The sequence below is a fragment of the Mus caroli genome, unplaced genomic scaffold (assembly GCF_978045245.1).
Source record: "Mus caroli unplaced genomic scaffold, Mus_caroli_1 scaffold_19, whole genome shotgun sequence".
NCBI classification, from domain to species: Eukaryota; Metazoa; Chordata; class Mammalia; order Rodentia; family Muridae; genus Mus; species Mus caroli.
Window position 1 is genome coordinate 32,166,638 of NW_028227274.1, and position 20,273 is coordinate 32,186,910.

The window sequence follows — 20,273 nt, forward strand, 5'->3', positions numbered from 1 at the left end:
TTTTGTTTGTTTTGTTTTTGAGACAAGGTCACATGTAGACCAGGCTGGCCTCAAACTCAAAGATCCTCCTGCCTTTGTCTCCTTAGTGCTAGGACGAAAGGCATTTACAGCCTGCCTGGCTCTGCCCATGTTTGCAGATATAATCATGGGATTAGCGACACGGAAGATGACTCCTTCTGTCCAGGGTCTGTAGTGTCTTCACTGCCACTGTCATAGTCACTATTGCGGCCTTGCACCCTTCACCAGGAGGGCAATCTGTCCCTGCAGCTGCCGCTCCCCTTCCTGGGCCTTGCTCTGGCTTCGCCAGCTCAGCAGCTCAGCCTGGTGGTCCTGGTGAAGCATGGGACAGTAGCTCTGTGGGTCACACAGCTCCTGAAAGGTACAGGACAAAGGTTTCTCAGACTCCTGAGCCCTGCCTACTACAGAGAAGAGATACTACGGCTCCCTGGGGCTGAGAAACCCGTTTTCTCTTAGACTGCTTTACATCCCTGGAGACTATATGCTAAAGCTGAGCTGGAGCCCCCCTCCCACCATGTCTGAGATCTTCCACATCCTTTTACCATGTACTCTGGAAAGAAATCTCTGTAGCCCCCTTTGAGGATATATAGCTCAGGGTAGTATAATGCCGGATACTGGTTCAGAGCCCTGTCTTTTTCTCTCAGAGAACGGCACCTGTAAAGAAAACACAGAGATGGGTTGGATGGAGGAAGCAAGGCCAGGACTCTATGGTCCTTCAGTGGGAGGGAGGGACGAACACACTATGAGTCACTGCCCCGGAGGACCTCCAGTGCTGGGACGTAGCTCAAGGTAGAGTACCATGTAGTACCCAGAAGACCCAGGGTGTTTTGTTTTGTTTGGTTTTCGGTTTTTCGAGACAGGGTTTCTCTGTGTGGCTCTGGCTGTCCTGGAACTCACTCTGTAGACCAGGCTGGCCTCGAACTCAGAAATCTGCCTGCCTCTGCCTCCAAAGTGCAGGGATTAAAGGCGTGCGCCACCACTGCCTGGCAGAAGACCCAGGTTTAATCCACAGCCACCCCCACCCCAATACACACAGCCTCTCACCATGTTTACCAACCAAGGTCCAGTGACACTCTTCCCTCTCCTCTATTGAAGCTTCATCCCCAAATCCCTGTGTGTGTGTGTGTGTTTACATGGGTTTTTGATTGTTTTGTTTTGTTTTGTTTTTGAAACAGGGTTTCACTATATAGACCAGGCTGGTCTCAAACTCAGTTATCTATCTGCCTCTGACTCCTAAGTGCTGGGATTAGGACCAGCATGGACCGCCATATCTGGATTTTTTTTTTGTTTTGTTTTGGTTTGGTTTTTTTCGAGACAGGGTTTCTCTGTGTAGCCCTGGCTGTCCTGGAACTCACTTTGAAGACCAGGCTGGCCTCAAACTCAGAAATCCGCCTGCCTCTGTCTCCCGAGTGCTGGGATTAAAGGCGTGCGCCACCACGCCTGGGTGGATCTTTTTTTTTTTTTTTTTTTTTTGAGACAGGACAGGATCTCTAGCTCAGACTGATTTAGAACCTTAAATTTCTGATCTTCCTGCTTGTGTATCCCTGACACACCACGACTCCCTTACTTTTCTGTGTTGGGATTATAGGTGTGTATAATTATGCCCAGCTTTATGCAATATTGGGGATCAAGCCCAAGGACTAAATATTCTAGGCAAGTACTCTGCCGGCGGAGTTACATCTCCAATGCCCAATTCTTTTGAACTGTAAGAACACCTTCCTTCGATCACCCTAACGCTCATGGAACTGCAGTGGCAGGCATTCATTCAGGTTCATCTCTGTCCAAACAGGTGTGCCAAGTCTCACTCAAGATCCGTTTCCGTCCCCGGCTTCAGCTCATGCAGACACTCACATTCGAGGGCCTCTCTCTGAGGAGAATTCACAGAGGAACACAATGATGACTCTTTTCTGGATATCCAGAGGAACAACAGGCTTCCTCAGAAAGAACTCATGTAGTTCCTTCTGACTGTGCAGGTTTAAGGCTCCCTGCAGAGAAGAATGTTAGCAAGTATTCCTCACGGGCTTGTGTACAGTCAGTACTCGGGAATGACTGGTATACTTTTCTGGGACATTGAGGCCAGAAAAACCAGGCAACAAGGAGTTCCGGGGTGGGAGCCTAAGCCTCCCTCTGTATCTACTCCAGGGCTTGGCACAGACTTTGGTATGTAGCTGCTCAATAAATATTCACAGAACTGAGCCACCCAGAGTATGGGATAAACTATGAGAACTGTCTATGAACATTAAATGGTTGCAAAGTGCTTCCTGGTTCCCGGATGGTTTTTAGGGTTCCTAGACTCCCACAGGAAGGAGGGAGACTGTCAAGGAGGGAAAGGGATTGCTCGAGGTATACAGGATTACAGTGGGAATAAGGACTTCCTTTGATGGGATCCAAAAATGTATCATCTCTGGCCTAGTGCTGGAGCTCACAGGACCCTTTGCCCACACTCTTCTCAGTAAAAGCGAATCTGAAGCCTCTCCTTTCCCATTGCTCACGATATAATCTCACCAGGATGTGGCCTCCCAGGTACTCATACGGATAGCGGCAATCAATGATATAATACCTCTCGACCACACTCTGGAACTTTCCAGACAGCAAAGCAGCCACCTGCACACAAAGAATGAGTAAATATCCTGATCACTGTTGTTCTGAGAGAGAGGAGCCACACAGCTCCTTTCTGCATATTCCCATTATTGTACTATATGCAGAACCTCCAAGTGTAGCCTGTATTTGCAACATGGCATGTGGATGAAGCCTAATCCCACATACGAGTGTGAGATGAAGATATACATGGAATTATACTTGAAATCTTTGTTTTGTGAGATAAAGTCTTAAGTAGCCCAGGCTGACCTCAAACTCACTATGTACCAGAGGATAGCTCTGAACTCATGGTCCTCCTGGCCCCAACTCCTAACTGCTGGGATTATAAGCATGTACCACTAGCCCCGATTTCTTCTTACACCTTAAGTAAAAGCATACAAATTGATAATTATCTTAGCATTGTCTAGGACTCTGAAATATTACAAACAACTCAAGCATCCATTCAGGGGGATTTAGTTAAACAAATTGTATATGCTGGCATAACAGATTACAGCCATTAAAATAACATAGATTTTGTCTGTCTGCTTTGTTTTTTGAGACAGGATTTCTATGTGTTGCTCTGGTTGTCTGGTTCTGTTCCATAGACCATGCTGGCCTCAAACTCACAGAATCTGCCATCCTCTGTCTCCCAAGATCTGGAATTAGAGGTATGTGCCGCCACTACCACCTGACCTTTTTTTTTTCTTGACACTTGGTCTTACTATGCAGCCCTGGCGCTGGCCTCACTTTGGCTTCTTACAATGATCTCACCAAATTAACTGCAACACTCCAAGTTCACCATTACTCTATTATTTATAAACTGGGTAGGTGGATCTCTATAATCATGGCCAGTCTGGTCTATACTGTAAGTTCCAGGCCAGATCCTGTCTGAAAGAGGAAGGTAGGAGACTGGAGTACCTTAGGTGGTACAGTGCATACACTCAGCCTGTTCCCTCTACCCTGCAACACTGCCAGCACTCCTTATACCAGGTGTGGTGGGACCTGCTTGTAATCCCAGCACTCAGGAAGTCCAGGCAAAAGGCTCAGAAATCTGAGGTCATTAGTCATCTCATCTCAAATACATAGTGATTTACAATCAGTCAAGATAAAGGAGAATCAGACACTCTGTCTCAAGAGAGTCATCTTTCGTGTGTGTGTGTGTGTGTGTGTGTGTGTGTGTGTGTGTGTGTGTTTGTGTGTGTGTGTGTGTTAGAGAGAGAGAGAATTATTAACATGTAAGTCAGGAATCATGGCTGCTTTAAGACCCCAACTGAGTGATTTTTTTTTCTTCTTTTTATGTTTTCCTTCCTTTCTCTACTTCATAATAATACATCATTTGTTTAACTAAAAAAATTTTTTTAAAGGCTTATTTATTTTATGTATATGAGTGCTCTATCTGCATGTACACCTGCATGTCAGAGGAAGACATCAGATCCCATTACAGATGGTTATGAACCACCATGGGGTTGCTGGGAACTGAACTCAGGACCTCTGGAAGAGCATCCGGTGCTTTTAACTGCTTATCCATCTCTTCAGCCCCTTAAGTAAAAATTTTAAAAAGACAGAAATTGGAGCGGGGCAGTGGTGGCACACACCTTTAAGCTCAGTATTTGGGAGGCAGAGGCAGACGGATCTCTGAGATCAAGACCAGCTTGGTCTACAGAGTGAGTTCCAGGACAGTCAGGGCTACACAGAGAAACATTGTCTCAAAAAAAAAAAAGAAAGAAAGAAAAAAAAAGAAAAGAAAAGATACAAAGGAACCCTTCAATACAGCTTCAGCCCAGTAAGAGCCCATGAGAGTGGACAGAGGGACAGAGTGAAAGACATACAGACTGAAGTGGGTGTTGGGAGCACAGGCCAGCAGCTGATGATATGATCTAACCAGTGGCCATCTCCAGCTTGTACTTACTGTGTCTGGGCTGATATACTTCAGATCTGGGTGTTTCCCTGGCACTGTTGGCAGCACACACACCTGGAAAGACCCGAGAACTGAAATAACAGCAGGAATTCCCCCGCCAAAGCATCCCAACAAACCCTCCCATATGGTCCTTTCCAAGTGACTATCCCACAAGAAGGGATTGATAGAGAATTTATGAGCAGCCAAAAAGTTAACTAACTAATAAACAGCTATTGAAAATGATGAAATAAGGGTCCGCAGAGATAGCTCAGTGGTTAAGAATACTTAGTTGTTCTTCCAGAGGACCTGGGTTCTCACAGATGGTGGGTCAAAACTGTCTCTAGCTCTAGTGCCAGTAGATTTGACACCCTCTTGTGACCTCTGACGACACTGCACAGATGTGTACAGACATACATGCAAGCAAAACATCCATACACATAAAATAAAAATATTGTTGTTGGTTTTTGAAAGTAAAAAAAAAAAAAACTATGAAACTTTGGCTGTCCTGGAACTCACTCTGTAGACCAGCCTGACCTTGAATTCACAGAGATCTGCCTGCCTCTGCCTCCTGAGTGTTTGTATTAAAGGCAAGGCTAAATCTTTTCTTATTTCTTTAATGATAAAATGGGGGGCTAGAGACCTTGCACAGTGGTTAAGAGCACTTGCTGCTTTTCCGAAGGACCAATGTGCATTTTCCAGCAACTACATTATGGCTCACTTGCCCATACATATATTCAGGGAAAACACCTACAAATATAAAATAGGGCTGGAGAAATGGCTCATAACCATCTAAATGGGATCTGATTCCCTCTTCCGGTATGCAAAATGACAGATCACTCAAATATGTGTATATGTGTGTATATATGTATATAAATATTTTTTAAAAAGAAAAAGGCTTAAAAAATAAAAATAAACAAGACTTTTTACTATTGGTGTTAATGATAACATGGGGCCGGGTAAACTGCTCAGTTGGTGAAATCATGCAATTATGAGGAGCTACGTTTGGTCCCTAGCATCGACAATAAACCGTGTAGGATGGCATGCATTTGTAATCCCAGAGCTGAGCAGCATGGGCACAAGGATCCTTGGGGCTTGCTGGCCAGCCAGACTTGTTTATCTGCAAGTCCTAGGTGCCAGTGAGCCCATGTCTCAAAACACAAGGTGACAGCTCCTGAGGAACACTGTCCAAGGCTGACCTATGGCTTTCACAGGTATATACACACTAAAGCACACACAGCACCCCGTACACCCCAAACCAGAAGATAAAATGTGCAAGCACATCAAAATACATCCATAATCCTGGTAGTGGTCAGGAGGATTCTGAACTACGAAATACTATCTGTAAAAAACAGAACCATGGGACCAGAGATAGGGCCCCGGGGCAGAGGCATGTGCCAGCAAGCCTGAAAACCTGAGTTCAATGCCCAGGACCCACAGTGAGTGGAGGAAGCCGACTCCCTCAAGTGTTGCTACTGTATTATGATATGAACACACACACCCTCATGCACACATAACTTACTCTAAAAAAACGCACTCTAGCAAACTCTAGCACTGTATCTCATCCTAACGAGACGATACAAAGCAACAGAGAAACACAAAACCCCAACAGACCCACAGTGGGGTAAGAGGATTTGTTATTGTTGCTGTAGTGTGTGTGTGTGTGTGTGTGAAGGATACAAAACTCACTTGTTTGTATTTGTGTAGAAAAGTCTAGAAATAAATATAAAAAATAATTTTTCTGGTTGATAAGGTTTGGGATAAATGTTATCATTTTCTACCATTTTTTTTTGTATTAACCAACACACACACACACACACACACACACACACACACACACACACACACACGGGGGGGTGGGGAAGGAAAGGAAGAAGGAGCAAATGCACCTTTGAGAAATCACCAATCAGAAGCTCTGAGCCAGATTCTTCCTCCTCCATCTGAACGGCGTTCATGTCACAGAGTGGGACCATCTTCTTTAGACTTAAGCCCTGAAAAGACAAAACTCCCACTACTTCCAGTTCTCATGTTAAAGATGTAAAGACCTGGACTGGCAAGATGACTCAGTAAATAAGGTACTAGCTGGGTCCTGGCGACCTGAGTTCAATTCCCAGAACCTATATAAATGTGGAAGGGAAAACCGTTTCCTAAAACTGTTCTCTGAGCTCCACATACATGTCACATGCCCCCCCCCACACACGCAAAATTAAATACATACACATATAAATAAGACAAACGTCTAGAGAAGTTTTAAGTAAATATAATTTTTTTTAAGCTGTGGAGAAACTGGGACTTCTGTGCATTGCTGGTGGGAATGTAAAATGATATACTGCAATAGGCAGTTCCTAAAACTTAAGTGTAAAACTGTCATATCTGAACAGTATATAGACTGAGGTAGAGCTCATGGGCTCAGCAGTTACCTAACATTCACTAGATCCTGAGTTCAACTCCAACACTGAAAACAGTTTCAAGACACGTCACAGACTTGGCATGCTGGTACACACTTGCAATTCCAGCACTTAGAATTAGAACACTAAGGCCAGTCAGGGCTACATAATAAGACTCTGCCTTAAAAACAACAACAACACTTGACACTCCAAAGATATGTACTTTTCTCTCCCTCCCAAGCCCATGCCAGGGATTGAACTCAGGACCTCCTATACACATATAGTCTCTTTGTATGTGTGAGTGCTGCTGTGGGTCAGAGGTCAACCCTGGTGTCATTTCTCAGGAGTCATCAACCTGGTTATTTGCAACAGGGTCTCAAAATGAAGTCTGGGCCCCGCTGAGTAGACAAGACTGGCCAGCCTCCCGTGGTTGCCTCCTTAGCACTGGGATTGTAAGTGTTACCACATCTGGTGCTGAGGCTGGAGGTGGGCTCCCATGCACACAGTAAGTACTTTACCAGTTAAGCTATCTTAAAAATAAAAAAAGATTTATTTCATTTTTATTTTATGTATGTTTTGCCTGAATGTAAGTATGTGCACTATGTTTGTGCCTGCTGCTCTCGGAGGCCAGAAGCAGAAGTGGCAATCAGATCCTTAAAACTGGAGTTACAGGTAATTGTGAACCGCCAGTGTAGGTGCTAGGAACCAAACCTGTATCCTCTGGAACCTGTGTCCCCTGGAAGAACAGCTAGTGCTCTTAACCACAGAGCCTTAGCTCCAGGCCCAAACTGAACTATCTTTTTAGCCCAAGGAATCTTCTCTCAATTATGGCTGTCCTTAGCTGTAGTAATATAGCAATACTGGTTAGTATCATGCTTATTGAATGTTGTTACTACTTACATCAGTTATTATTGATACAATAAACTAGGGTTGGAAAGATGGCTCCGTGGTTGGAAAACACTTGCTGCTCTTTCAGAAGACCAGAGTTGGGTCGGCTCCTAACAATCACATCTGATACAATCTTCTGGCCCACACAGATATTTACATAAACATATAAATAAAAATAAGATAGACCTTTAAAGAATAATAAAGTATGTAGAACATTATAAGTTGCTTTCTAAGTTTTTCTTTTTCTTGTTTCTTTTTTTAGGGGGCTGTGGGGAGAAGAGAAGGTTTCACCATGTATCCCTCCCTGGCTGGGCTGGAACTCACTATGTAGACCAGACTAGACTCCGGCTCCTTCTGCCTCTACTTCCCAAATGCTGATAGTAAAGGCATGTGCCATCACTCCCCGAAAAAAACATTTCTATTTTATTGAGGTATATTTTCACAAACAAAAAATGTAAACCTTCAAGATATATAATAAAAATTAATGTCCTTCATCAAACACTGCTTCCCTGTGTTTGCATAGATACCACACACACACACACACACACACACAGAGAGAGAGAGAGAGAGAGAGAGAGAGAGAGAGAGGAGGAGGAGGCTGGCCTTGAACTTGGACTCTCTTGACTCAGCTTCCCGAATGCTGGAGTTATACAAACTGCTTTTAATACTTTATCATATGAACAGCAATTCTATGAAAGGTTTATCATGTTCTCCATTTTATCTATTTTTTGCATGTGTGTTCATGTAACCATGTGCATGTGTGTAGATGCCTGCAAACATGTGTGGAGGGCTGGGTGGATACCAGGATCCTTGTTCACTAAGGCAGAGTCTGTCACCTGAATGTGCTGGCAAGGCTGTCTATCTCCACCTGCTGGCTTCACCTTTCTAGGGCTGAGATTAAGGTAGACCCACCCAGCATTTATGTGGGTTCCGAGGACCCGAATTGGGGTCCCCATGCTTAAGTAACATGTCCTTTATGGGCTGGGCAGCTTTCTAATTTAAAAGGGAAAAATTAAGTTTGCAGTAGTGTGGCCAAGAACTGGAGCCCAAGTGCCCAACTCCATGACACCGCATCTGCCTTGTGTTGACACAGGGCATTCCTCTGTTACCGTGGCTAACTTCAAGCTTGAGGAAACCTTAGTAGAGACCAAGTGCTAGAATTATATCCAGGAACCGCCAAGGCTGGCAAATCACTTATTTCTAACTCTTTAAAGTTGCCACAAGGTGTGCGTTGTGCGGCTAGTGTGGTGCTCCCATCCCCCACCCTGCCTTTTATGCTCCTCTCACATCTCCATCAGTCAGCCCGGTGCCCTTCACAACTCACTCCATTTAAACAAATGCATTTAAAGCCATCAGAAGTGCCAAACACCTCAGAGACTATCTCTGCTGTCCACACACACCTACAAGGCACACACAGCTTCAGGCTATCTCCCTGTGACGAGGGAAGTGCCTTGGAAGACCTGCTAGGTTATTCCAGCCATTGCTTTGATAGTGTCTAAAATTACTGACCAAAACTTTTCATTCAGTAATAGAATGCTCTTCATGGTGATGAGACACTGTCTGTCGGGTATCTCTTAGAGTCTAAAGAATTTCTTTTCTTTCTTTCTTCCTTTCTTTTTTTTTAAGAAAAATTTTTTTTTGTTTGGACTCAAACCATGGCCCTCTGAAAGAGCATCCAGGGCTCTTTACTGCAGAGCCATCTCTCCAGTCTTATTGTCCTTGTTGAGACCAGGTCTCATTATGTACTCAAGGTTGGCCTTTAACTCACAACCCTCTGCCTCTACCTACAAAGTAATGGAATTACAGATATGCATCACCACTGAGACTCTGTCTTTTGTTTTGTTTTGTCACAGCCCTAGTACAATAGGCAAACAATATTGTTTACTTAAGATCAAATGTAGACGCCCATGGCTGTAATCCTAGCACTTGGAAGGCTGAGGGAAGAGGATTTCAAAGAGTTTCAAGTCAGCTTAGGCTACTACAGTGAACTCCAGAGCTGCTTTGGCTACAAGTAAGTTCCAGGTCAGCCTGGGCCTCGGAGTGAGACCTGATCTTAAACAAACAAACAAAGTGAAAAAGAAAAGTTGGTACGGTAGCACAGGATGCCACACCTATAGTCCTAGTATTCAGGAGGTTAAGATAGGAAGGTTGCCAGTTCAAAGCCACTCTGGGCTAAACAGCAATGTCAACAGCCTGGACTACTTAATGAGACCCTGTTTTTTTTTAAGAAAATAGAAAACAAAAACAATGACAAACATCCAAAAGCCACTGAGATGATTCAGTTTGTGAGGCCTGATGACAGAGTTCGATGCTTGGACCCACAAGGTAGGAGAGAACTAACTTTCACGAACTGTCCTCTGGCCACCACATATATGCCATGCATGTGCATGCACACACAGAAACAAACGTAGACACCATAGACAGATGGAGTAAGTAAACTGCAAAACAAAGGTGGAAAGTGAAAAGTAACATGACACTGAACCTTGGCGTCCTGGTCTCCCAGGGAACACTCCATTGGGTCTTCTGAAATCCCTTCTTGGTCTTCTAGCTTTACATTTTGACTCAGCTTAGGAACTGTAGTAATGGGACTGCCCAGGTGCTTCATTTCCTGTCAAGTATACTGACAAGATTAAAACCTATTTAGGGCCGAGTATGAAAACATATGTCTATGATCCCACAGATCAAGGGGCTGAAACAAAAGAATCCAGAGTCTGAGGCAAGCCTTAGCTGCCTACTCAAATGCTAACTCCACAAAAGAAAAAACAAATTAAAATTTAAATTAATAGAAAAAAAAAAAACGAGAAATCCTTACCTTATTTGGAACATACACATCATGTTAGCAACAATATAAATGTAAGAGTTAAACTGTACAACCCTTAAAAGAAGCTGCATGTAGTGGCAGAAACCTACAGGACTCAGGAGACAGAGGAGGAGGAGGAGGAAGAGGAGGAGAAAGAGAGCCTGAGTGAAGGAGTTCAAGGCTGCCCTGAGCAGCACAGTAAAACTTCATTTCAAAAACTAGAAAAGAAATGGACACTGTGCCCTGTGGCACATCGTTGTTGACCTAGCACCTACATTGGGACAGCAGGATTGTTGTGGGCTTGAGGATAGCGTGGACTCTAAGAGCCTGAAACCTTGTCTCAAATCCCCAAAAGGAAAGGAAGAGAAAAGAAGAGGAAAACAAAGGCTAAGAAGAATTCTCAGCCCGCAGTTTAAACAACCCAAACTATCCGAAGGCACATAGCTCCTCATGTTGGCCGTTACTATTCCCACCCTCTTCTCAGCTACAGCAGTGGCTTAGTGAAAGTCAACGGCCAGGAGTCCATGGCTGTTGTCCTGTCGCCCAAGATACTTCAGCCACCACTTGATCGTAGTCAGTAACTCACCAGCTCACACAGAGGAGAAGCCAGAGGACCTCCAGGCATTTTTCGAAACCTTGGGGTCCTAGGTGCCTCCCATTCCAATGCCTTTAAGCTGGTGTTTATCTGCACAAGAAAGACCTGCATCAATCAGCTGGAGGGAGAAAAGCAGTAATGCTGCCTGCCAAAAATATCACATCTGATCAAACTATGAATAACTCTCATGAAACACATAAACGTAATCACTAAATCATATCTGAAGATACAAATAATGCTGTGGATTTGATGTCTGACACACAGATTTGCTTTGGAGGATACATATTTTATCATCATAAGCAAAAGGACAGGGGATGAAAGAAAGCTTGCTTGGGAAGGGATCTGCAATTTTATTTGTAGATATTTATTATTTTTAAAGTGTATTTACTTTATGTATATGAGTGTTTTGTTTGCATAGATATGTGTACTACATGTGCCCCTGGTGCCTGCAGAGGCCAGAAGGCACTCGATGCCCTGGAACTGGACTTACAGATGAGATGGGTGTGGAGCTGCCATGTGGGTGTTGGCAACTCAACTAAAGTCCTCTGGAAAAGCAGTAAGTGCTTTTAACCACTGAACCACCTCTGTAGTCCTGGACTGTGAGATTTTAAAGAGCGATTTACAAGAGGAGATTAAAAAGGCAATAACAGGAATAGAAAGATGACTCAGCTAACAAAGGCACTCAGCACAAAGCCTGACAATTTGTGTTCGATCCCTGGAACTGAGGCGGCCTAAGAAACAGAAGGAACAAACTGACTTCTAAAGGTTGTCCTTCGACCTCTACGGGCACATGAGCACACAAACACACACACAGATACACCCACACAGATACACAGACACAGACACAGATATACACATAATAAATAAATACAGAAAAAAAATTAAGGGGCAGTGGTAGTAGTAATTTTTAAAAGATGATTATAAACACCTAAAACCAGGCATATCTTCTCTAGTATAAGGAAAGAATAAAAGCATAGTGGAGACTAGAGATAGGGCTCAGCGGTTAAGAGCACTTAGAGAGGACTCAGGTTCAATTCTCAGCACCCACATGGTGGCCAAGAACCACCTGCAACTCTAGTTGCAGAAAATCCAACCACCCCTTCCAGCTCTGTGGGCACTGCACTAATGTGGTGCACAGACACACACACTGGCAAAACACTCACACCCATAAAATAAAAACAAATGAATCCGAAAGAAAGGAGAATAGAATAGCCACTTTAGCATGTATACCGATCCAGCTGAAGGGATGGAAGACACAGAAGATGGCTAGAAAAGCACTGTAGGTGGACGGATTAAAGAATCATCGTAGTAAGTGGTCAGTAAGGCTTATATAAAAAGGACCAGCCGGGCGTAGTGGCGCACGCCTTTAATCCCAGCACTCGGGAGGCAGAGGCAGGCAGATTTCTGAGTTCGAGGCCAGCCTGGTCTACAAAGTGAGTTCCAGGACAGCCAGGACTATACAGAGAAACCCTGTCTCGAAAAACCAAAAAACAAACAAACAAACAAACAAACAAAAAGGACCATAGTGTCCTCAAGAGAGTTTATCTAAGGAGAAATCAGAAAAAATTAATATGAGCCTGCTGGTAGTGCACAGCTAATCCCACCTAAGTGACTGACACAGGACCTCAAGTTCAAGGTCATAACTTAATGAAATTCTTTCTCAAAGACAAAAAAAGGCCAAAGGAGGCCAGACACTGAATGTAATTGTCCAATGACAGAGTGTTTGCTCAGGACACCTGAGGCCTTTCATGCAATCCCTAATACCGAAAGAATGAAAGACCAAAGTTTAGTTTAGCCTACTGATGAAGGTCTGTAATCCTAGCTACTTGGGAAGCCTGCATAACTGGACCCTGTATTTTTTTCTTTAATTTATTTATTGTTACTTAATGTAAATTGGTGTTTTGCCCACAAGTATGTCTATGTGAGGATGTGAATTATAGACAGTTTTGAGTTCCCATGTGGGTGCTGGGAATTGAACCCAGGTCTTCTAGAAGAGCACTCAGTGCTCTTAACCACTGAGCCATCTCTCCAGCCCCATGGACTCTATCTTAAAAACAGCACACAAAAAGTGAGCTGTAGGCTGCTGCTTGCCTGGCATGCACTAGGGCTGTATACTGCTCCATCCTCAGGAATCCAAGACAAGGCAGGGGTATAGCTCAATGACATGAAAGGGCTGTTTGAACGATGACTACATCCAATCCTTAGCAATAAAAGTGCAAAAAAAAAAAAAAAACCACAAAGAATTTATGAACAAATTATGTTATGTATGTTCTTACAAAGTAAAATTATTTAGGGCTAGTGTTCAGTGGTAAACAGTGCTTGCGGGGAAAGAAGCCTAAAGTCCTGAATTCCAGCCCTGGACCCATGTGAATAGGCAAAAACTGACTTCCAGCAGCCCATTACAGGAACTTACACTCACACACAGTTTGTGATGCCCTCCAAATAGTTATTTTCAGGATAGCAGCAGCAACTTGAGATCTAAACCAACAAACTGAACAGAGCTGACAGTTCCCAGTTTAGGAAGTAACACTCACATTTTCTTTACGTGCAGATGTGCTACGCTTTGCAATCTTCCTGTGGCCGTGATCCATAGCATTTGGAGTACTACAAAGAAGCTGTACCTAAAAGACAGATGTGTCTACAGAAAGCATCCAACAGCCACAGCCACGAGGCTGTGTGCAACCCTCTGCCGCCCACCTGAGAGACAAACCAAAGTCAGGAAGGAAAATCTAGGCTTGGTGGCACATGGCTTCAGTCTCAGTGTTCAGTACCTGCACCAGCCCAGGTAGCTAAACACAGTGAGGCACTCTCTTAACAGAAAGACAAAGAGAAAAGAAGAGAGGGAGGGAGGGAGGGAGGGAGGGAGGGAAGGGGATGGAGATCCACTTACTGGGATACCTTTCATAAGGTCCTGGTGAAAATCCCTGAAGATTAAACAAAGACAAGCACTAATCAGCTAATCCCCATATTCAGTTTGGTTCTTCAGTGGTTGGGGCACCCGGGTTTCTTCTGTTCAAGGGGCCCCAGTCTTTGCGATTCTATGTGTCTTCTAACAATATTCAGGGTATCCAAGACTTAGTGGTGTCCTGGGGGGAAGGCCCTCAATTCACTAGCATAACTATATAAGATAAATATGCGCCAAGTGGGAGTTTGTCTTTTGTTCAAATTTTAGTGCTAGGGATGGAACCTAGGGCCTTGTACAAGCCAGGTAAACATTCTACCACCAAAGGGCACCTCCCACTCCTGGCTTACTTTTTTTTTTTTCTTTTTAATTTCTTCTTCCCTCTCAAATTTCTATCTAGTCTGTACAAAATAGGCTATTTAAGGTTTGAAAGAGTTGCATTCAAATCAGTTTTTACTCTATGTATACCCCCTGGCTAACTATTTTAGAATCTCCAGGAGAGACTCCACAGTGGTTGTAACAACAAACAAAATGTTTCCTATGAGCTAGATACATGTTTTGTTTTTCTTCTTTTTTTGGGGGTAGGGTGGGGATAGAGGTGGGAGGTGGTATTAAGATAGGGTCTCACACAGCCCAGGCTGGCCTCAGGCTTTTTATGTAGCTAAGGCTGGCCTCATGCCTCTCCCACCTGAGTCCTGAGATTACAAATGTAAACCATATTACCTGGGTCTGTTTGGAGTATGTTTTTATTTTTGGTTTGGGTGGTGTTTTGTTTTGTTTGAGACAATGTCTCATATAGCCCAGCCTCTCATTTTATCTAATCTTTGCAATAGCTGTTCTTAATAAGCACTTTTGTTACCTCATAGGAATAAAGAAAATACAATCCAATGAATTAAGAAGCTGTGGGTCCCAGCTAGTGAAGTAGTCACCAGAACCCAGACAGTCTCATTTCCCACCCTGCATCCTTAGCCACAAAAATACAGGACTTCTCACGTGCAAAGAGAAGCCCTACCGTGAGTGCAGGGCACCATTTCTCTTCATGTAAAAACAAGGTATTTCCATGTATGCTGAGTGAAAATAGCCTGGATTTCACAACACTATTTAGAACTGAAAAACTTAAAAGCTTTCAAGTCAGAATCTCTGAAACCCACTAATGTCCAAAGTAAAATACTTTAGAGTGTACAGAGTCTACATAGGATAACATCCCTGTGATTCATACAGAAAGGCTACAGCATACAGACCATTTAACAGCAAAACTTACTTGCCAGTTAACTGTCCATCCAGAGGTCCAGATGAATCCAAGGAACCTGCAATCAGATATGAAGAATCATAGGCTGGAGATATAGCTTACTTGGTAGTAGTTTGCCCAGCATGCACAAAGTCCTGGGTTTAATTTTGTAGACTAGGCTGGCCTCGAACTCAGAAATCTGTCTGCCTCTGCCCCCGAGTGCTGGGATTAAAGGCGTGTGCCACCACGCCCGGCTCATCTTCTATTTCTATCCTATTACCATATCGTCTCTCTGAAAAGTTAGTTCTCCTTAAGTTGTAAGTCTTAGCCTTAAAGATGGAGCCATCTCTCCAGACCAAGAGATGGCTTGGCAGTTAGGTGCACTAGTTGCCCTTCCAAAAACCCCAGCATCCACATGGTAGCTGCTCTTCAATACCCAGCATGCCATGGTAGCTCACAGCAGTTTATGGTCCCAGTCCCAGAGGATCTAGTTCTTCTGGCTTCTGAGGGCACCAGGCACACGTGCAGGGCACATACACACACATGAATGCACATTTATACACATAACACATTAATAAATATAAATGTTTAGGTTAAAAGCTAGGCTTCCTTTTAAAGACTATACCCCTACCATTGTCCTCAAGGTCAGCAGAAGTAGTAAGCTGAGAGGCAGACATCTCTCCATTGCTAAGATTCGAAAGGTCAAGGCAACATTTTGGGGTTCCTCTGTTGAGACATAAAAATATATCAAGATTCCCATTAGGGTGTATTACTCTTAAAAGGTAGAGTTCAGTCCTGTATTTGGGTCTCTCTCAATTACTATCACAAAAAACTAAACAGTATCCAAACCAATCAGCTCAGACTGGGTTGAGAAGAACCCCCCCCAATTTTTCCTATTTCAATAATGTGAGCCTCGTTTTCTTTTCACCAACATACTGAAATAGGATCTATTTAATGAGAATCTAAAGAGATGACTTTTAAGAATTTTTACTACATTTTATATACTGTGTGTACACATATTGGTATGTGAGTCAGAAGACGGCTTGCAATAGACAGGGGACCTAACTCAGGCCATCAGGTTTCGTGACAGGTGCCTTTACGTCTCACTTGCCCAGTGAATAGGATCTTAGCCCTCAATTGTCTATCCTGTTCACCCTGAACACATAAACTCAACTTCTCCCTGGAATTTCTACTCCTTCTCAATACTTGTTTGCTAATGAGGCATAAAGACAGCATGACCAGAATTTAAAGTATATCACTAACACAAACACAAAGTGACAACTCATATAACACACTAATAGAGTTTTTAGAATGCTTTCTAGACAGTACATTGATTCCGACATTACAGGAAAAGATTACTCCTGGTAAGAAAGAAAATTATTTTTTTTCTTCTTGTTATTTGTCTGTTTGCAATAGGGTCTCACACTACAGCCCACTAGTTGTCCTGGAATTTACTAGGAGCCCAGGCTGGCCTTGAACCTGTTGATCATCCTTCTCTCAGCCTACAGAATGGTGAGATTACAAACATACCCACCAAGTCCTATTTAGAAAAAGGTTCTTTGGTTGTTTTTTTACATAGAAAGGAAGCCCAAGACTTAAGAGTCATATAGTTCAAGATCATAGTTGAGACTCAAACTCTGGACCTTGAAACAGGATAACTCAGCAAACAAACTTGTTCATAAAAATCAAAGATAAGGCGTAAAAATAAAAATTAATTTACAGACGGGAGAGATGGCTCAGTGATTAAGAACTTGCTATTCTTCTAGAAGACTGCACTTGGGTTACTACCACCCAGCTCCCACTTCAGGTAGCTCACAACCACCCCCATCCCCCAAATTAACAATAAATGTTGTTTAAAAATAAATTTACCCCGACAGAATGCTTAGGTTTGCCGAGTCATGGAGTTTGTCTTTCGGAGATTCAGAGAAATCTGAACGGGTGGTAAAAGAAGTGTTTCTCTCCAAAAGTAGGTGTAATATCTTCCTTTGTTTGGACCTAAAACTGGGTGCTGAAACAGAACTTCCCTCTTCACTTGCAGGTGGGATAGGTCCAGTAGACATGACTTCAGAGTCTTCACCGAGGGAGGTGGGGCTATCTAGGAGAAGAACACTCCAGATATTCAACAACTCCAGTCTCTCCACCCTTTCCAGTGCCCGGTTGAGCCCGGGTGGAGGAGCATCCCGGTAGGATGAAGGGTTTAACCTCTTGGAATGTTACATTGCAGTTGCTCAGGGCGAAAACTTACAGACGTCAGGCAAGCTCAGGACTTCAAAGGTGGAACGAAGAGAAGACTGGCTTGATCCCGACCACGCAGTTTCACACTCTTGACCAGAAGAAACCGATCTAACAAACAAGATGAGGCTATACGGATCTCGGGTCCCGAACGAACCCTGCAGGGACAATCGGGTATCCGAGATTCCCGGATGGACACAGCTCCCGGCTTACCTTAAGTTTAAAGGCCGACTTGAATTTTGTGAGATTTAAAAAAAAAAAAAAAAAATCCTGCAGGACTGGACGGAAGCGAAGACTCCACAGAATGACAAGGGATCTGAGGAACAGAAGCGATTCTTCGGGTTAAAATTGCATCTACGTGGCCCGAGGTTCAGCTTTGCTGCTTCTCTCCGGAGATGGCCTGAAGGCAAAGCCAACAGCCAGAGGTCTGACCTTTCAAACCTTCCACTCTCTCAACAACCTATCACCGCTCTCCTGCTAGCAGCGTCAGCCAATCATCGCACGAGAACACGACCCCGCCCCCTGACCAATCGCTACATTCATACCTAGTCCTCTGGGCAGCTCCGCCATACAGAGAGCCTGGTACACATTGGCTCTCCCTCTGGCCAATCGCCACATCCTTCCTTGTACTCAATTCTCTCCGCCCTAAGAACCCCGGGCGATTTAAATTGAGCCCCGTTAACGTTGACTATCTTCAAGAACTGCTTTTGGATGAAGTTTTCGCTTCTCCTTGCTTCTTTCTCGCGTTGTTCCTCTTGAGTTTTGTTACCTTTCGGCTGGAAATGGACCACTTGCCGCCGGTGTGGCAGTGGTTGGAGCATGACCATGTTGATGATGAGCTGTCATTCCAAGAGGTTTTCTAGATAGAAATTCCTTTTCAGGGAGAATAGAGGAACGGAACCTTTTGACGTATTCTTTATGGCAGGAGGGTTTCATGCCTATAATCCCAGCACTTGGAAGACGGAGATAAAAGGGTCGCGGTGAATTTGAGGACAGCCTGCACTACAGAGTGAGTTCCAGATCTAGCCGTGGGCTAGAGTGAGATCCTACTTGAAGGAGGCGGGTATAGTGATGGTGGTGGCGGCGGCGGCAATGGTAGCGGCGGCGACGGCGGCGGCGACGGCGGCGGCGGTGGTGATGATAGGAATGGAATCCAGAGCACACTACACAAGGACTGTCGTTTAGCTGTTAGTTCCCAGTCCAAGAAATTATTTTTTAAGATTTTTTTTTTTTTTTTTTTTTTTTTTTTTTTTTTTTTTTTAGCCAGGCGTGGTGGCACACGCCTTTAATCCCACCACTTGGGAGGCAGAGGCAGGCGGATTTCTGAGCTCGACGCCAGCCTGGTCTACAGAGTGAGTTCCAGGACAGCCAGGGCTACACAGAGAAACCCTGTCTCAAAAAAGCAAAAACAAACAAACAAAAAAAAAGATTTATTTTTAATTATGTGTATATGTGTATGAGCATTTGTGCCAGTTGGAAGGCCAGAGGCGATGCCTTAGAACGGAGTTACTGGCAGTTTTGAGCTGCCCAACATGGGCAATTTCTCTGCAAGAGCAGTATGTGTTCTTAACCACTGAACCATCTCTTCAGCCCGTTAATCCAAGAAAGTCTTAGTGTTGGTATATTTTTTCCTTTGGAGAGTGGGTGTGAGTATAGATGAAGTAATTGGCCATGAGTGTGGGGTGCTGGTTGGGTGGGAACTTTTAATTAATGGACATACTAACCACTTGGAGATCTTGAAAAGATGTGGACTCTGATTCAGTAGGTCTGGGTTTGGACGTAAAATTCTACATTTGTAAGCAATTCTCAGTTGATGATGGTGTCTTTGGTCCCAGGACCATAGTCTTGAGTAGCAAGCATTATGCTGTACTTTTTGTGTGTTTTGAGACATGGTCTCATTGTTTAGCCTAAACTTGTCTTCAGCTTGAAATCCCTCAGCCTCTTGAAGTCTGGGATTACAGAGCTATGATACTACACCCACCCAGTTTCCTGTACTTCGGAATACATCTGAATTTTTCTTTTTAATATTTTATTTGTATTTCATGTGCATTCATGTTTTACCTGCATGAATGTCTGTGTGAAGGTGTGGGATCCCTTAAAACTGGAGTTACACACAGTTATGAGCTGCCATGTGAATGCTGGAAATTGATCCCAGGCCCTTGGGAACAGCAGCCAGTGCATTCAACCATTCAGCCATCTCTCCAGCCAGCCAGCCTCCCTCCCTCTCTCCCTCCCTCGGCTAGTTGAGGCAGGGTCTTGTTATATAGCCTTAGCCTCGAACTCATGATTCTCCTGTCCTAACCACCTAAATTCTGGGATCACATGCATGTGTTACCACACTAACCTTGACATTTATCATAACTAGAAATGTTTACACTGAGTATGGTAATGCCCACTTGTAACCCCAGCATTGCAGAGGCTGGGGGAAGGATAGTTACCACTATTAGCTACATAACAAGGCCCAGTATCAAAGAAAATGGTGGGAGCTTGATAGAGCTTGCTGTCTAAAACCTTATGCAGCTGAGGCAGGAGAACCACAAATTCAATGCCACCTGGGCTGCCTAGCAAAACCCTGTCTCACAAACAAAGCAAATGTTTTAATTTAAAACTTTTGTAACTGTTTAAAATGCAGGCTAATAGGTCTATAGAGGCCCAGGAATGGTTAAAGCCACCAGGTGCTACTCATGCTAATAGCTTGCAGACCACTTTTTGAAAACAGAAATACAACCTTTAAAGCTGGACCTAGAGCCGG

At 43.9% G+C, this 20,273-nt stretch overlaps 1 protein-coding gene across 1 annotated transcript; it reads right to left on the bottom strand.

Moving 5' to 3' along the window:
- Cdc25c (cell division cycle 25C) lies at nt 1–17,929 on the bottom strand. The gene is made up of 15 exons (XM_021150461.2): nt 17,735–17,929; nt 17,535–17,632; nt 17,159–17,384; nt 15,921–16,015; nt 15,323–15,368; nt 14,050–14,083; nt 13,694–13,780; nt 11,151–11,249; nt 10,247–10,372; nt 6,379–6,480; nt 4,505–4,567; nt 2,524–2,622; nt 1,870–2,003; nt 561–672; nt 1–372 (listed from the first exon to the last, which is right to left on the bottom strand). Exons 3-15 carry the CDS (start codon nt 17,347–17,349, stop codon nt 220–222), a joined length of 1,341 nt encoding a protein of 446 aa, XP_021006120.1. The 5' UTR covers nt 17,350–17,384; nt 17,535–17,632; nt 17,735–17,929; the 3' UTR covers nt 1–219.
- Nucleotides 17,930–20,273: the final 2,344 nt, after the last annotated feature.

Excerpts from the sequence above, each read along its gene's own strand:
- Cdc25c (XM_021150461.2), bottom strand. The coding sequence starts at position 17,349 with ATGTCTACTGGACCTATCCCACCTGCAAGTGAAGAGGGAAGTTCTGTT. Across the intron at positions 16,016-17,158 it reads AACCTAAGCATTCTGTCGGG|AGGAACCCCAAAATGTTGCC; the intron begins GTAAATTTATTT and ends ATGTCTCAACAG. Across the intron at positions 15,369-15,920 it reads TGCTGACCTTGAGGACAATG|GTTCCTTGGATTCATCTGGA; the intron begins GTAGGGGTATAG and ends ATCTGATTGCAG.